This window comes from Mus caroli, chromosome 4 (assembly GCF_900094665.2).
Source record: "Mus caroli chromosome 4, CAROLI_EIJ_v1.1, whole genome shotgun sequence".
Lineage (NCBI taxonomy): Eukaryota > Metazoa > Chordata > Mammalia > Rodentia > Muridae > Mus > Mus caroli.
The window spans coordinates 80,998,022-81,013,930 of record NC_034573.1 but is presented as its reverse complement, the minus strand read 5'-3'; the positions used below and the strand labels follow the sequence as shown (position 1 = coordinate 81,013,930).

Below are 15,909 nucleotides of genomic sequence, written 5' to 3'. Positions count from 1 at the left end.
TAGCAGAACTCATGGTCTCCCAAAGTCCAGTCAATGCAGGCCTGCCAAAGGAACCATCTCTCGTCCTTCTTTGCCAGTTCTCTGGATCACTTGCTTTAGAACTATGCATCTCCACCCACTGCAACAGACTGACTTCAGAACGCCCAAATGTTATATTATATAAACTTTTCTGAAAAAAACTCACTTAAGAGCCTATACTACCTATGATAAAATGCTCAAAACTCACACTGATGGGCTAGAAGCCTAGTGGGCTCAATAGACATGGGCAAAAATGAGACTTCGAGTGAAGGACCTAACACTCCCACCTACCTTTGAGAATTCTGGAGCTAAACTCCTCTATCAAATCAAGACCTGTAATCCCACTGACAGCTATAGGACATAATATCTAACTGGGATTCTGTGCTGGGGGCTTTGTCTCCCCCAGAAAGAAAATGAAATGGGAAGCACTGAGGAGGAGTGACCCTGGGGAAAGCAGAGCTGACACAGCACTCAAGAACCACCAGAAATGCGTTTATTCTGCTGTTTATTCGGTGAAGTTGCTCAAATATAATCCTGTGTCGTAGACAAATATTTTCCAGTCCATATGGGATGACAAGAGGCAATGTATTTCTAATTCATTTTAAGGAACTTGTATTTATCCAACAAGAGTTATTCAGGAACCACCTATTCCCAGCAGTCTTGGGTGGCCCCTCATGGGACTTACTTGTACAGTTCTGGGGTCACACAACATCTTCTCTACACTGGAGCACAACAGGGTCTTCTGCAAGTGCTCTTATTCACCGTGACCACATCTCCAACTGCCTTAGCATTCCACATCGCGACTAAAACAGATGTTGCGAAGCTGCTCTCATGAATGTATTCTGAAGAGAGATGCCTTCATGGACCTCAAGATCCCAAACTACCAGTGGACAACCTCACCCCTTTTCAACAAGTCAACCACAAAAACATGCCATTTTCTCAAGATTTCCCAAACATTACTTTCCAAACAAGTAAAATACAAAATAAGTTATTTAGTAAAATATTTTCCTAAATATAAAAACTCGCCAATCATGAACATTCTGAGAAACTATACATAAAATAGCTTTTGGCCATTTAGCAATAAACTCCAGTTGACACCTTGCCTTTGGTTTGATGAGATTGTTTGATCTCTTCCTTTTGAGTTTTAAGCAGAGGCCCAGCCTACAAACGGTGCCTCATAGCCAGAGGAAAGAAGGTAGGCTTCCTTGTTCTGAATGTAGCACTAGGCTGTTCTTCATCAAATTCCATGCCTAGTCTTCTATGTCAGTAATACTGAAACACCAAGATTTTGTTTTAGTATATTATTCACAAGCTGGTAGGATTATTGTGGGTTACAAAAATCAGAACCAACCATTCCTTAAATGGAAGCTTTAGAAAATCGCTAATCTGTAGATATATTGCCATTAACTCAATGTAGTATTACAGCTGATGCAAGAACCTAATACAAAAGACACTCCCTGGATATAAACCCTAAGCTTCATGAACACTGCCAAAAAAAACAGACTAATGGTTTAAAGCATCTTATTCTACGGATGCCTTCACAGAGCATTTAAAGAAGAAATAAACATTTTGCCACAATATATTTGCTATATCCTGACCATTGTATCTTGGCCTGTGCTCACTTTTGTCTAAATGTCTCATGCAGACAAGCTCATCCCAATTTTTCTCAAGGCCTAATTGATGAACAGGAAACAGTTCAGCATTTCTTATCTCTGAAGGTCTTTAGTCAAAGTACTGTACATTCAGGCTTCTTTCACTGGTGTGAAGAACACAGGCAGCCGACTGACTTCAGGGGGTAGCATTTCACAGAACTCACTGACAATAGAACAGAGTGGAGAGTGGTCAGAGACTCTTTGTGTACGCCCTTTTACAGAATACATCTTCTCCCTTTCTCACAGCAGTAACTCACAGACCATTAAATCTCACACATTTCCTATTCATTTTCTGGGTTAAAACATAGCTTATGACCCTGAGTACAACTATCAAGGATTCTGCCCTGAAAGTCAACTTTTACTATTTGATAATATATGACTTTGAAAAGATCAGAAAGGCCATGAACCTCACCACTTAAGTGATTTCAAATGGCTCAAGCATGTATACAGTTTCACAAATGGAAGGGGGGTGGGCTCTGAAAACATCACACCATTGTCAAAGATTACAACAGCTCTCATTAACAAGACCTAACAACCAAAACCTGAAAAGGATAAAAGGACCTCAGAGACAGAAAATGCAAGTGACAATGACAACGAAAATACACAAACATGACCTTCATCACCTTGAAACAAGAAGGTGAGAAAGTGGCTCAGACATGGAGCTCTAGGGACTACCGCTTGGTAGATGACTGCTTGGTGCAATGAGAGGAAGGTTGAAGGAAGAAGCCGGTGACTTCCTCAGGTCAACTGTGTGAGTCTTCTGCTGCCTGAAGCCATGTGTAGAATCTAAAACAACAACCTTATAGATGCTACCAGAGGCCTGAGGAGGAAGAGGCATAGATCTATGGGGGCTAAACTCAATAACAACAAAAACCATTCTGGAAGGCTTTGCACAGCAGGGAGACTGCAGGTAATAATACTGTGCATTTCTAAAACATAGAATACTAGAATAAATAAAAGCCAGAATAAACACTGAAATATTACAAGAAACCCCATTAACTTGCATAGTGTTTCTTTTATATATTGGTTAATTTTTTTAATTTAAAAGATGTTCCTCTTTATATTCAATTTAATATATCAGTAAAAATGCAATGGATACTCCTTATACACAGTATTTGAGTTATCCACCTGAAAATTAGACATCAAAATCTTCAATCTACCCAAAGCTGGTGACCTTGATGACTAATGTTTACTCAAGACACTAAGTTCTTTTCGTGTAACTGACACATAGTAATTATACATATTTATGGAGTGCATCTGATCCAGAGTCACAGCTGGCAAAGAACCAAACAGAAAATCCACAAACACAGGAAAGTCATGCAGAGTAAGGAAAAGGCACGCTTCTCACAGTGAGAAACATGACACGATCTGGAATATGAACTGTGTTGGGAGAAAGTACTGAACTAGTGCTGCCTCCTATGAAGAATGCACTCAAGGTCGACAGAGCAGAAAAGGGAGACTCAATAATGGGTTTACAGAGACAGAGGCAGCCAGCATCTGCTCTGAAAGTTAGCATCTTAGGGAAGCTATACTAGACATAGACTAGTGTTGTTGAATTGTCCACAATCACCTTACAGAGGTGGGCAACACTGGCTAACTGTTCACAATTTGCTTTGCTAATATCCTGAAAAGGGTCCTCAATTGAACTTTAGAAAGTCTTCCTGTAGGCCTGATTCACATTGTCCCTTAATGCACTCTGCAGCATCTATGCTGAACATTTCCTGCTACTCACTTCCCACGTAGCATGGCCAGATCCTAAGCAAACCTGAGGCAGAGAAGACAATGGTCAAACGAGCATTGTTTCACACAAGCCAGGGATCATGTGTTTCCAGTGTCATTTAAGCATCTCTTACAGAACTGTAATGAAATACATCAAAATAAGAAAAGTAGGAACTATTACTTAAAACTAACTGATAAGGACATGCTAGATAGAGTGTAATACTCCTATGACCAAAGCACTCTGGGAGGCTAAGGGAAGAAGAATATGATGCTGAGACCATTTAGAATGAGTTAAAGCCAACCTGGGCTACATAGGAACACTTTGCCTAAAAAAAAAAAAAGAGGTTACTTTTGCTTACTATATGCAGAAATATAACATGAAGTCTTCTCTGTAAAAAGTAAATCTATGGGGTTAAATCTTTCAAGATGTTCATGGAAACTCATCAGATGTTCATTCTTGTATGTTATTGCCTTCCAAAAAATGTAAGTCATACACTTTTTGTTGTTGTTGTTTAGGGTAATGTTTTTCCCATTCCTCTGTTTTATATGTATGGATGTTTTGCCTTCACATATGTATGTGCATGCAGTGCAGACCTGGTGCCAAGAAAGATGAGAAGAAGGTATCAGATCTCTTGGAACTAAAGTTACAAATGGTTGTGAGCCACTATGTGGGTTCTGAAAATTGAACCCAGGTCTTCTATAAAAGTAAAAAGTACTCTTAACAACTGAGCCACCTTTCCAGCCCCGAGTAGTAGTGAATTTTATTGAGCACTGCCTGACCTGAGTTTATATCTTCTGTAAATTGAGTATAGGATAAGAAAACTAAAAGAATTACTAACTATGGCTGGTATTTTCTACAAGTTATTTTGTGGCATTGTATGTTTGTTTGTTTGTTTGTTTGTTTGACATCACAGTATATATCCAGGTAACTTTTAAGTAGTATTCCCAAGGCGAAAACTCCTTCATACCACTTAGCTTCAGTTTTCCAAGACCCTACTTGCCTTAAAACTACAAGAAAAGGCAAGCCTCATCAGGAGGGAAGTGGGAGAAGCCCTAAGCAACAGTTCTGAGTGAATGTGACCTGTTGACCCAGGCATGGCCATGTCAAGGACCTTAGCCTCAGACCAGTGGGGAAATGATGGCAAAGCCTTCTCCCTGGGGTGAGGCGTGGAGGGATGGTGTCATGATTTGTATATTCTGGGACCACGGAGTGGCACCATTTGTAGGTGTGGCCTTGTTGGAAAAGGTGTGACCTGGTTGGAGTAGGTGTGTCACTGTGGGTGTGGGCTTAAGACCCTCACCCTAGTTGCTTTGAAGTCAGTATTCCACTAGCAGCCTTTGGATGAAGACGTAGAACTCTCAGCTCTGCCTGCACCATGACAGCCTGGATGCTGCCATGCTCCCAACTTGATGATAATGGACTGAACCTCTGAACCTGTAAGCCAGCCCCAATTAAATGTTGTTTTTTATAAGACTTGCCTTGGTCATGGTGTCTGTTCACAGCAGTAAAACCCTAACCAAGACAGATGGCAAAGCCTTCCTCTGATCTGTGTGTAGTTATTGACAGTGCAGAAAATGTCCCCCAGAGTTTTCTTGCTACACCTTCACTTTCCCCAGATAGTCACAGCCCAAAAAATGTTCCCTTATAGAGACTGCTCCTACCAAGATTAACTAAAACTACTTCCTTGTTCAGTGGGATATAATAACCCTGCCTCCTTAGTCAGCTATATATAGCAATAACCCTGCCTCCTTGGTATCTGTAGGCTATAACCCCACCTCTCTGTTCAACTGTATACAATACACATGCCGAGCTTTCTGAGATGCTGAAGCTTCTCCATCTGAGATACCAGACAACCTTATCTTAGCTTTTTTCTGTGTCTCTTTTCTTAAGGTTTCTCCCTGGAGCCATGCAAGGTCATGATAATACAAAGTCAGATTGAGAGACTAAGGAGTAGAACACACACTGGAGAACTACCAGTAGATACTAATAATTTATAGTATTTTTATGAATACTACCAGAAATAATCTCTATTGTCACCACTTACAATAGTAAGAAGAATGTCAGCTTATACTTCAAATATAGCTTACTTCTTTCAAATGTATAAAATATTGTCTCTCCTAAAATCTTACATCATAGTCATAGACTAAATCAAGATGTCATTGCAGCTCACCACATTTTAGGTGGTTGAATCCTCCTTGGTAATCCCCAAAAGCAGGGGCAGAAGGCAGCCTTGAAAAGGCTATACCTCCCAGGTCTACTTAGTCTCATAAGAGTTTAAAGTCTTCCTTTAGTATTAACTCTTCTATGAACTTCAGCCAACTGTCCTCCTACAGGGACAAACTCCCATGAAATACAAATATAAATATGTGTCACATAGTTTTATAACCAGAAAAAATAGAAATGACTTCACCCAGAGTGGATTTCAATGCAAATGAATACACTCATAGCATCTACTCATTACTGTAAAATTTGCTTTGTCAAAATATTTAGTTTTCCTTTCCTTTTGGCTGCCTAAACTGTAGCTAAAGACTATTAAAATAACAGGACTGATCACATTGTAATGAAAACAGAAAGAAAAAAACCTCACTGTTTCCTATTTCTAGGGTACTACCTCTGCCTGCTCCAAGAAGCTTACCTGCAAGCTCTTAGGATGGCACTGTGCGTGGCCGGGCATCCATTTGAGTAACAACACTTAAGCATTTGACTCTACCATGCTTTATTAGCATAGGAATTTTTCTGATTTGCATCAAAACTATCCAACAAATGATCAATGGATGTACAGCATGACTTAAATACATAGCACTGTTTAATGAAGTTTTAATGAATAAGTAAATGAACCCAGGTGGTCATTCTAATGATTGCCATTCCACAGAACACACACACATACAAATAATGCTTATACAGAATAAAACATCAGGTGCTAAAGGCTGCCAGACAGAACATGGAGGAATCTGAGCTGAGAAAAGCATCCAACTTCTAGGGACTAGGAGGAGACGATATCTCAGCACACTGATCTCTTCTCAGAAGTTGAGTAATTCCCTAGATACATAAGTTTGGCTCAACAGTTTTGTCTTCTTAGCAGACTTCCATGACTATTAAAAAGAAATTATCCTTCCTTTACTAAATCACGTGGTAAGGATTGGATACTAGAGGTATTCTCCGAACTCCTGTTACACTTTAGCTCTGAGAATCAAGCTGGAACTGACCTACAAGCATCTTCACTACTGGCTAGTCTCCATGGTACCAGAAGGCAGAGTGCCATCTGCTAGGAAAGAACTGTCAACAGTAGTTCCACTTAGCTGTAGGGCCTGTGTGTCACAGGATATATCCTCCAGATAAGTAAGACATGCCTACCAGTACTATGGTGGCAGGACTGTCGTAGGAGCAACCAAACACTTTCTGGTTGGAACCGAAGTCTGTTTGTGTCTGGTACTATAAATGCAGTCAAAAAGTCATTGGCTTGGATGGACGTGAGTCTTCCTAACCTAAAGTGCAAGCTATTGCTGCTATTTATCTAAACAGACATGCTAAACATTCTGTTTATACGCACAGATTAGCACTGCTGTCAGCTTTCACCAGAAAAATTCCTTTTGCAGTGAGCTGCAGTTAGTGAAAAGACTCATAAATAGTCAACATGCTGAAAATAAATGACTGTTAAATGCTCAGCCTTAAATCATCCCTCTAAGGCTCGGGGAACACTGAGGAAGAGGGGGCTGAGAGAATATAAGAGCAGGAGACAGGATATAATGTTGTTGGAATTCTTTCTTCCAGGCAAACCTATGGCCCTCTTGAATTCTCAATGGCTGTGATTAACTGCATAAGACTGGAATTGTCAGTGTTGTGTCATTGAGGGGGGGAAGGGCTCACGAGGCCTTCTCCCTCCCCAAGGCAATGTAGGCCATGCCAGTGGCTGGCAGGAGTTTGTAAAGTACGAACCTCTCCCTCAGAATCTATAGACAGTTAATGAGAGAGTAATTTTCTTCAGTAGTAAGGTAATCATGAGCCTTGCTCACTCATGTAAGTAACCTTAACTTTAATTAAGTTCATTGTTACACACACATGCACACACATGTATACACATATGCATGCACACAATATGCATGTCACAATAAAATGCCATAATGAAACCTGTTCTGTGCATAATTAATACACACTAATAAAAATGTAAAAGTAAATAATTCATCTGTTAAAAGAAAACATAAAAAATAATAATTCATCTGTTAAAAGCTTGGCTCCTCTTGATAAAACCAATCATTGAGATGCATCTGGCCCACTTCGCTTCCTATTCTGACCTATCTATGGATACACAAATTGATAGCATTATTGGAAGGTAGTAGCAAAGCTGGAAGTGGAATCTAGTTTGAGGCTCTCTATGACTGGTAGAATACCTTTATAGAGTATTCCTTACCCCAGCTGTTCTTGTTTCTCTTTGCTTTCTGGTTTCGATGACCTAGGCAATTTTACCCATCATGCTTTTCCATGTTGTTTCTACCTAGCCACAGAACTAAATACAACAGAACCAAGCAATGATGGACTGAGATCATCTCTCCTCTCTTATGCTCTTTTCAAGTATTTGCCAAAGTGACACTAAGTCTGACTAAAATATCCTTAACCTCACTAGAGTCATAAATCCTGAAAGTTCACCCCACTTCCATTCTGCCTAGAATGGCAACTAAAAATGTCTCATTATGTTATCGTTATATTTGGTATACTATGGACACATGAACAAAGGATCTAAGCATCTTCTGTTCTTCTATTCCTTTTGGACGGTAAAGATGAGGTAATAATTCTCTGTAAGTCTTCTACATAACTCACAATGGGAAATAAAAAAAAATAACTGCACCTTGAATATACTACTCAGGTCAAGATTGACCTAAATCCTAGTCTAATAAAAAAAAAAACAAAACTGTTCATAGCAACTTAAGATGAGTTACTCTTTCTGGTAGTCAAGAACTACCCTAAAACCAAAGGAACTCACTGAGTGAATAAAAGAAAACAGACAGGTGTGTGTGTGTGTGTGTGTGTGTGTGTGTGTGTGTGTGCATGTGCGAGTATACATTATGTCAGAAGTATATATAGATCAAGACAGACCATAGTATTATTTCAAGATGCTGCCTGAGCTTCAACTACTCTAAGAGTGTCCTACATGGTCTAAACAATGATGAAAACACTGGCTAAGAGTGAGGGTCTGTAAAAAATATCAGAGAACTGGACTAGAAGACAAGTATTACTTGATGAATACAATGGACTTGATAAGCTGAGAGAATGAGAAACTCCCAGGGCGGAACCTCCCACCATCAACATTTCTCACCAACAACACCGACAAAAGTTTCTTACTAGGAACACATGAGTTTGTATTGAGAGGTGAAATTTTTCTTCACAATGTATGAAAGAAAAACCTAAACACTGACACATTTAACAGAATATAAAATAATGCCATGTCTGCCGGGTTAGGAAAGCCTTCCTTCATGGAAAACATTCTAGAGACTAAGCAGTAAGAAAATAAAAGAAGACTGTGTTAAACTTATTTCTATTTTTAGAGGAAGGAGGGAAGTCTTATTTATGTCCGACTGCTTATTACACTCAAGCTCCATGCAGACAGGAAGACAACTGTTTATCCTCACAGCCTTGTCTGCAGATCAGGACCACACAGGGGAAGGACACAATGTTTTTGTTTATTAAATGACTGAGGATCAAACTGTAAGGAATCTGTCATGAATTGATTAAGCAGGGTCACATTAGATCAATATTAGAACTAAAAAGAAATGTACCGTGGAACCCGTTGTGAAGTGGAACAAAAATATGATGAATTCAGGGTTCCTCGAAAATTATAGTTTTAATTAAAGGAAAACATTTGCATTGTTAAGGGAACATCAACTCAGAGTAAGAAGAAAGGAACCACACTGGGTAGAGAGACATTTTTAAAGCCATAATTTAAAACTTCATAAATAAACTAAAAATTATCCATAATAATAAATACTGAGCATTTCTCCCATTACTTTTCCATATTCTCTGTCTTTACCTGAGAGGAATCTGCTTGAGCTAACTGTGTGGTGACCCTAAGTATCTGCTGAAGATTCTGCCCTCCATCTTCAACAAGCAGGTGAGTCAGCAGTAAGAAAACGTGTGGGGGGATCACTGTGGTGGCAGAGAGCAAGGACTCCACTGTAGCCAGCCAGTCACTAGCTGCAGACTCTTCTCCAATGACGTCAAGAATCCTCCAGGCTGTGAAGATCGAGCCATACATGCTGCTTACAGGAAAAGCAAGCCTGCAGGAGATCTGAGAAACAGACACAAGAAGGCATTTCAAAAAGGAGATGAGTATGTGTCAGAAAAAAATTCCTATTACTTACATTCACCCATTTTATAATGCATTATCAAAATCACCCCCCCACACACAACAAAAAATAGATACTTTGAGGTCCTGCCAAATGGCTCTCCACCCAAATGTGAAGCAATAGGATCAGACAAAGAGGAAAACAGTTGTTCCATAGAACCTAGGAACACTTATCACACAAATTTTTCTCTATTTACTAATTACCTCCTATTAAGACAGAGGGGAAATAGATCAATATACAAGATCCAGAGGCAACAGAGTTTAGGAAAATCTATTCCCACTTTAAAAAGCTTCAAAGTGACCAACAATGAGAAGAAAATAGACACCCCATTTAATTTGCCCAGCTCCAAGCCCTTGTAAGTGGCAGCTCGAGGCAGATGGCAGACTTGGACACAGGACAATTCACATTTGTAACAGACAGTGTGTGGATGGGAACAGAGTTGCTTCAGCTTGAGCCGGGTAATTCATTAGTAATTGTGAATAACTCCAGCAACAAATTTAGCCCCAACTCTAAGTCAAACAAGACCAAGAGATGGTGCTGCATTTCAGCTAATCAGGGAAAAGGCTCCTCGCTTAAGTGTGGCAGTGTAGTCAGGTTCAGGAAGTGCACAAAACTGAGCAGAGACACTGGAGGGGAAATAACTCAGGAAGCCACGGGCATTGCAGAAGCATTTGACACTGTCTGCCAATAGAGCCATTCACATTTCACAGAGGAGGATGGCAGACATTAAACTCTCTTAACTTCCTATTATCATACGATGGTTTAAGTATAAAAATATTCATTGAAAGGATGAGAAAGCCAAATGTTATAATACCTGCTTTTTTTTTAAGTTTACAATTTAGTAGATGTCAATAATTCATAAAATTCTGAAACCATCACCAGGGTCTACTTTTATGATATTTTCATTACTCCAAGGGGAAAAACCACAATTGTCTACTTCTATTCCCTGTGCCTGGAAACTACCCACTGGCATTGTATTTCTACTCTATTTTATATGATAGAAAGCATATAATTTTGGATATTTTATGACAGGTTTTATATAATAGACACCACTCGTTTTGTGGCTTCCTATCACTTAGCATGTTTTCAAGGATTGTTCATGTCATAGCTTGTGTCTAATAGCACTGCATCGTACATATATAGCTCCTCTTGTCAACCCATTCATGATAGATGAGTGACTGAGCCATGCCCATTCTGGGAGGCAATTATAAACAACGCTATCAGCATTTCTACCAACAATATGTACGACAATTTAAATAAATACACAATTCTTTTGAACATATGATAAAGAGTGGCTGTCAGATTTAAACATTAAATAGTACTCTAAAAACAAATGTGGAAGTTCTAGCCGTATTAATAACTAATATGAACAGAGTCACCAAGTGAAAATATAAGAGATATAAATAGTTTACATAGAATGCTATTTGCTTTTCCAAACGAGGCTGAGGAGAAAAGGATATGTTATATTGCCTTATAGGGTAGTATATTGTATTGTATTGTTGTAGAATACAATACAACTGGTAACCACTAAGCAAATCACGCTCTTTACAAGAGTAAGAACAGCACTACTAGGACTCCCATGGATAAAAAGGACTCTCAGCATATTCTACTTTATACTTTCTAAACCATGTGAATGTGTTACTACTTTAAAAATCTTACAAAATTTAGGCTTCAATAATCTAAATATATATTCCTTTATCTTATTAAAAAAAAAAAACCTGTTGACAAGAAGATAAAATTCATTAACGACTATGGCCATAATCTTTATACTAATGAAAACCAACAATGGACTTGAGACATAAAAAACTTGGTCTTCAGAAAACCCAAGTCAGCCATGAAATCTCATTGCAACCACTCTAAACATCACTTTACTCATTTATCCAATTTAAATAAAGACTAACTTCTTTCCAAGATAGGAAGAAGCTATGAAACAATCTAATATCTAACAAGCCAGTGAGATGCCTAAAGTTGCAAATATAGGAAAGCATTATCCCTGTCTTGGGGAAAGAAAATATAGTGGTTAAGAGTAGAAAAGATTAATAACTGGAAATGAACATGAACCATGAACAGCGTCCAAAGCAAGAACATGCTCCAACATAAGTAAGCAAGGAAGGGAAGGTGACCCCATGCTACTTGAGGCATTACCTCCTTCTTGCTCTGGTTTGCTGGCTTGCTGACAGGTAGAACAGCAGTAGGGAAGCAAAATGCTAAATAATATATCACAGTAAGATCCCCTTGCCCTGTTGAATGACAGCTGCTACTGGCATACTGTCAAGAGAAGGGTGTCATCAAGGATTTCCCTACCCGGAGAGGAAAAGCAGATGACAGGGTGAGTATGTTCTGCCTTTCAGAGAAAGAAGTAGAAAGTAAAAAGGACTGGTAACATGTGTATTATAGCACAGCAGAAAATAATAAAGAACCCTGAAATAAATCTAGAAATGAAATGAGGAGGGCATATGTAATACCACCATTGGCACAGTGGGGCAGTAGGTTCAAGACCAGACTTTTCTCAAAACAAAACAAAGTAAAGGGCTGGGCAAAGTGGTGTGCACTTCTAATCCCAACAGAGGAAAACAGTTCAAGGACAGCCTGGTTTTCATGGAGATGTACAGATTATCTACACTAGTGAGTTCCACCTCAAAAACAGATAATACAAAGGAAAAAATACAAGAAGTCAAAAGATTAATAAGTAAAACATACATCTGGGGGGGGCTCGAGAGATAGCCCCACAGATGGCCCTGGCTGATCTTCCAAAGGATCCAGGTCTTGAAACTGTCCATAAAACCAATTCCAGGGGTCTGATACCATCCTAGAGCTTCCGTAGACACAAATGTGATATACATACATACATACATACATACATACATACATACAGTCAAAACACCAATGCAAATAAAATTTTAAATTTTAAATATGTATTAGAAAGCTATTAAATAAATTTTATCAATTTTTATAAAAGAATTTGGAATAACTAGTTTTAAACTTTAAATTTTAATTTTATATTATTTTAATTATAATTTATTATTATTGTTAAATATATTACTATATATTCAATTTAGAGTTTAAATCTAATTTTAAAATATAAAATTGTTCCAGTGCTTTAAGTCTGAATTGTAAGTCAGACATCTGACAGTCTTTGTCCAGCTAAAGAAGTCTGTGACTACAGATGAATACAAATCAACAGTAATGAATAACATTTATCTGTAACATTTATCTACAACGCTAACTACAATAGACTTTAACAAGCAAAAGGATGGTGACATGGAAATCCAACACTCAGGAGACAGAGGCAGGGGGAGTCTCTATGACTTTGAGGTTAGCCTGGTCTATACACCAGATTTGCAGAGAGAAACTGTCTCAAAACCCAAAAACAAAAACAAAAAGTGTCTTTCTTTCCACCCTGTGTTCCCATGAGCAATGGAGATGAGAGCCGAGAAGTGTGGGAATACTTGGTTGTTGAATAACTCATGTCATCCTCAATATAAGATCAAGCTCCAGCTGCATATGTAGCACAGGCTGGCCTAGTCGGTCATCAATGAGAGGAGAGGCCCTTGGTCCTGGGAAGGCTGTAAGCCCCAGTGTGGGGGAATGCCATGTCCAGGAAGCAGGAGTGAGTGGATTGGGGATCAGGGGGAGGGGATAGGGGATTTTCTGAGGGAAAATTAGGAAAGGGGATAACATTTGAAATGTAAATAAAGAAAATATCTAATTAAAAAAAAAAGATCAGGACCATCCTTAATTTTCAACCAAAAGCTCTTAGGAAACCAGGTCATTTCAACTTAACTTCTAATTCACTATAGTCTTTTCTATAAGCCCATCCTAACACTACTATCATCTCCTCCTAAATTCCACGCAAAGATAAACTAATGGAGAGATGGAAGAGGGGAAGAAGGGAGGGAGGGAGTGAGGGAGGGAGGGAGGGAGGGGTAGATAGTAGTTATACATTATTGGATCTAGCGTTACAGAAGTAATATCTGAAACTAAAATCTATCCTTCACAGCACATGTGACTGGAACACACCCATGGCCTTTCTCACCTCAGACTCCTGACTTGGACATGAGTGTTTTAAGAACACACTGGGAACCGGGATACAGGTCAATGGTTGACCTACTAAGCATATGACAGGTAGGAGTTTCATCCTAAGCAATACACAGAGGAGAGAGAAGAAAGACAGGTAGGGGAGTGGATGGGGAGAGGCTTGCAGATAAATACCTCTTCATGATCGCCAGGATAACTAAAATCGGAAGACAAACAGTAACAGCAGTGAGCAAGATGAAGAGAAGCTGGAATCCTCGCAAACTGTGATGTAAATTCTTCAGCTATACAGCATTAGAATAAGACCCCTCTTTCAGCAAAATCTTGCTGGCATATGCAATAGTGTCTGCATTTGGTGGCTGATTATGGGAAGGACTGGGGGCGGGGGGAGGGGGGGACAGTCTCTGGATAGTCCATCCTTTTGTCTTAGCTCCAAACTTTGTCTCTGTAACTCCTTCCATGGGTATTTTATTCCCTATTCTAGGGAGGAATGAAGTATCCACACATTGGTCTTCCTTCTTCTTGATTTTCTTGTGTTTTGGAAATTGTATCTTGGGTATTCTATGTTTCTGGGCTAATATCCACTTATCAGTGAGTGCTTATCAAGTGACTTCTTTTGTGATTGGGTTACCTCACTCAGGATGATATCCTGTGAGGCTTTGCCAGTGCCTGGCAAATACAGAAGTGGATGCTCACAGTCATCTATAGGATAGAACACAGGGCCCCCAGTGGAGAAGCTAGAGAAAGTACCCAAAGAGCTGAAGGGGTCTGCAACCCTATAGGTAGAACAACAATATGAACTAATCAGTACCCCCAGAGCTCTCTAGCTTCATATGTAGCAGAAGATGGCCTAGTTGGCCATCATTGGGAAGAGAGGCCCCTTGGTCTTGCAAACTTTATATGCGCCAAGGCCAAGAAGTGGGAGTGAGTGGGTAGGGGACCAGGGCGGTGAGAGGGTAGAGGGGACTTTTGGGATAGCATTTTAAATGTAAATGAAGAATATATCTAATAAAAAAAATTTAAAAAAAAAAAGAATAAGACCCCTCAATTCTACAAATCTACCTGGGAAAAATAAAAGCAAAATACCACATAAAAAAATCGCATGTCAATGTTCATCACAACATATTCACAGTAACAGAACATGAAAATAGCCCAAAGTTCACCCCTAGAGGAAGAGAAACAAAGCGTTGTTCAGACATGCTACTAGGATGCTTTTAATCATAACACTTGGGGGGCAGTGGCACGCCTCTGAGAACTTAAAGCCAGTTTGGTCTACAGAGTGAGTTCCAGGATAGTCAGGGCTACACAAAGCAACTCTGTCGGGGCATGGGGGTAGTACAAAGGGCTACTCTTCCTAGGATCTCATCTCTGTTCAAGTTCCAAAGTAGACACCAAAGACAATTTCCCCCCCCCAGAGAGCACATTAGTGGTGGCCTAGGCTGCCACTTAGGAGGAAATTTCAGGTTATGTGAGGTGTAGCTTTTGAGATAATACTAACAGATGTTCTAAGGTTTGTAGTGGTAACTTTGAACAAACTGGAAGAGCCTGAATTGTACATCTGACCTGTATACAATACATATGTGAACTGCATTCCAATATACCATTAAAGGTTAGGTAAATGCACTCATACACATAAACTCAATCTAAAGGGGGAGGTGGTCCCAAAGCACAACCTTTGGCAAGGTATTCCCTTCTCTGTGCCTAAGTTAGCTCTTAGATAAACTATGCCATGGGTGTGGTATGACAGTACAGTTAATAGAGAATATGAAATGGAGTCTGCAACCCTATGACAGCAAGATGCTTTGCTACTCATTTTACCTTGGCTCAGAGAGATCACCCACCATTCAAAAGCCATGCAGCTGAAAACAGAAGAAAGAAAGGAAGAGAGGAAGAAAGGAAGAAAGAAAGAAAGGAAAAAAGAAAGAAAGAGGCAGTAATGACTGACAATGACGAGACCCTATTTTAGAGTCACTGTAAAAAACAGGAGTTTCTCATACTGCACATGCTCCGTAGGTCTTAACTTAGCTCTTAATAAGATAATGGCAACTCACTGAAAATTTCATGACTACTTAAATTAAGAAACAAATATCCGAGAAAAAAAGCACCGGGGTAGCTAGGACGCAGGGTCGGCTGACACTCGCCAGCT

The 15,909-nt window shown here is 39.5% G+C and overlaps 1 protein-coding gene across 4 annotated transcripts in view; it reads right to left on the bottom strand.

Moving 5' to 3' along the window:
• The window catches only part of Focad (focadhesin), a 294,020-nt gene that overhangs the window by 181,257 nt on the left and 96,854 nt on the right, over positions 1 to 15,909 (bottom strand). For all 4 annotated transcript variants that reach the window (XM_021160670.2, XM_029475893.1, XM_029475892.1 and 1 more), the window contains one exon: positions 9,413 to 9,670. In XM_021160670.2, the coding sequence (XP_021016329.1) occupies positions 9,413 to 9,670 (258 nt within the window). The remainder of the gene's footprint in view (positions 1 to 9,412; positions 9,671 to 15,909) is intronic.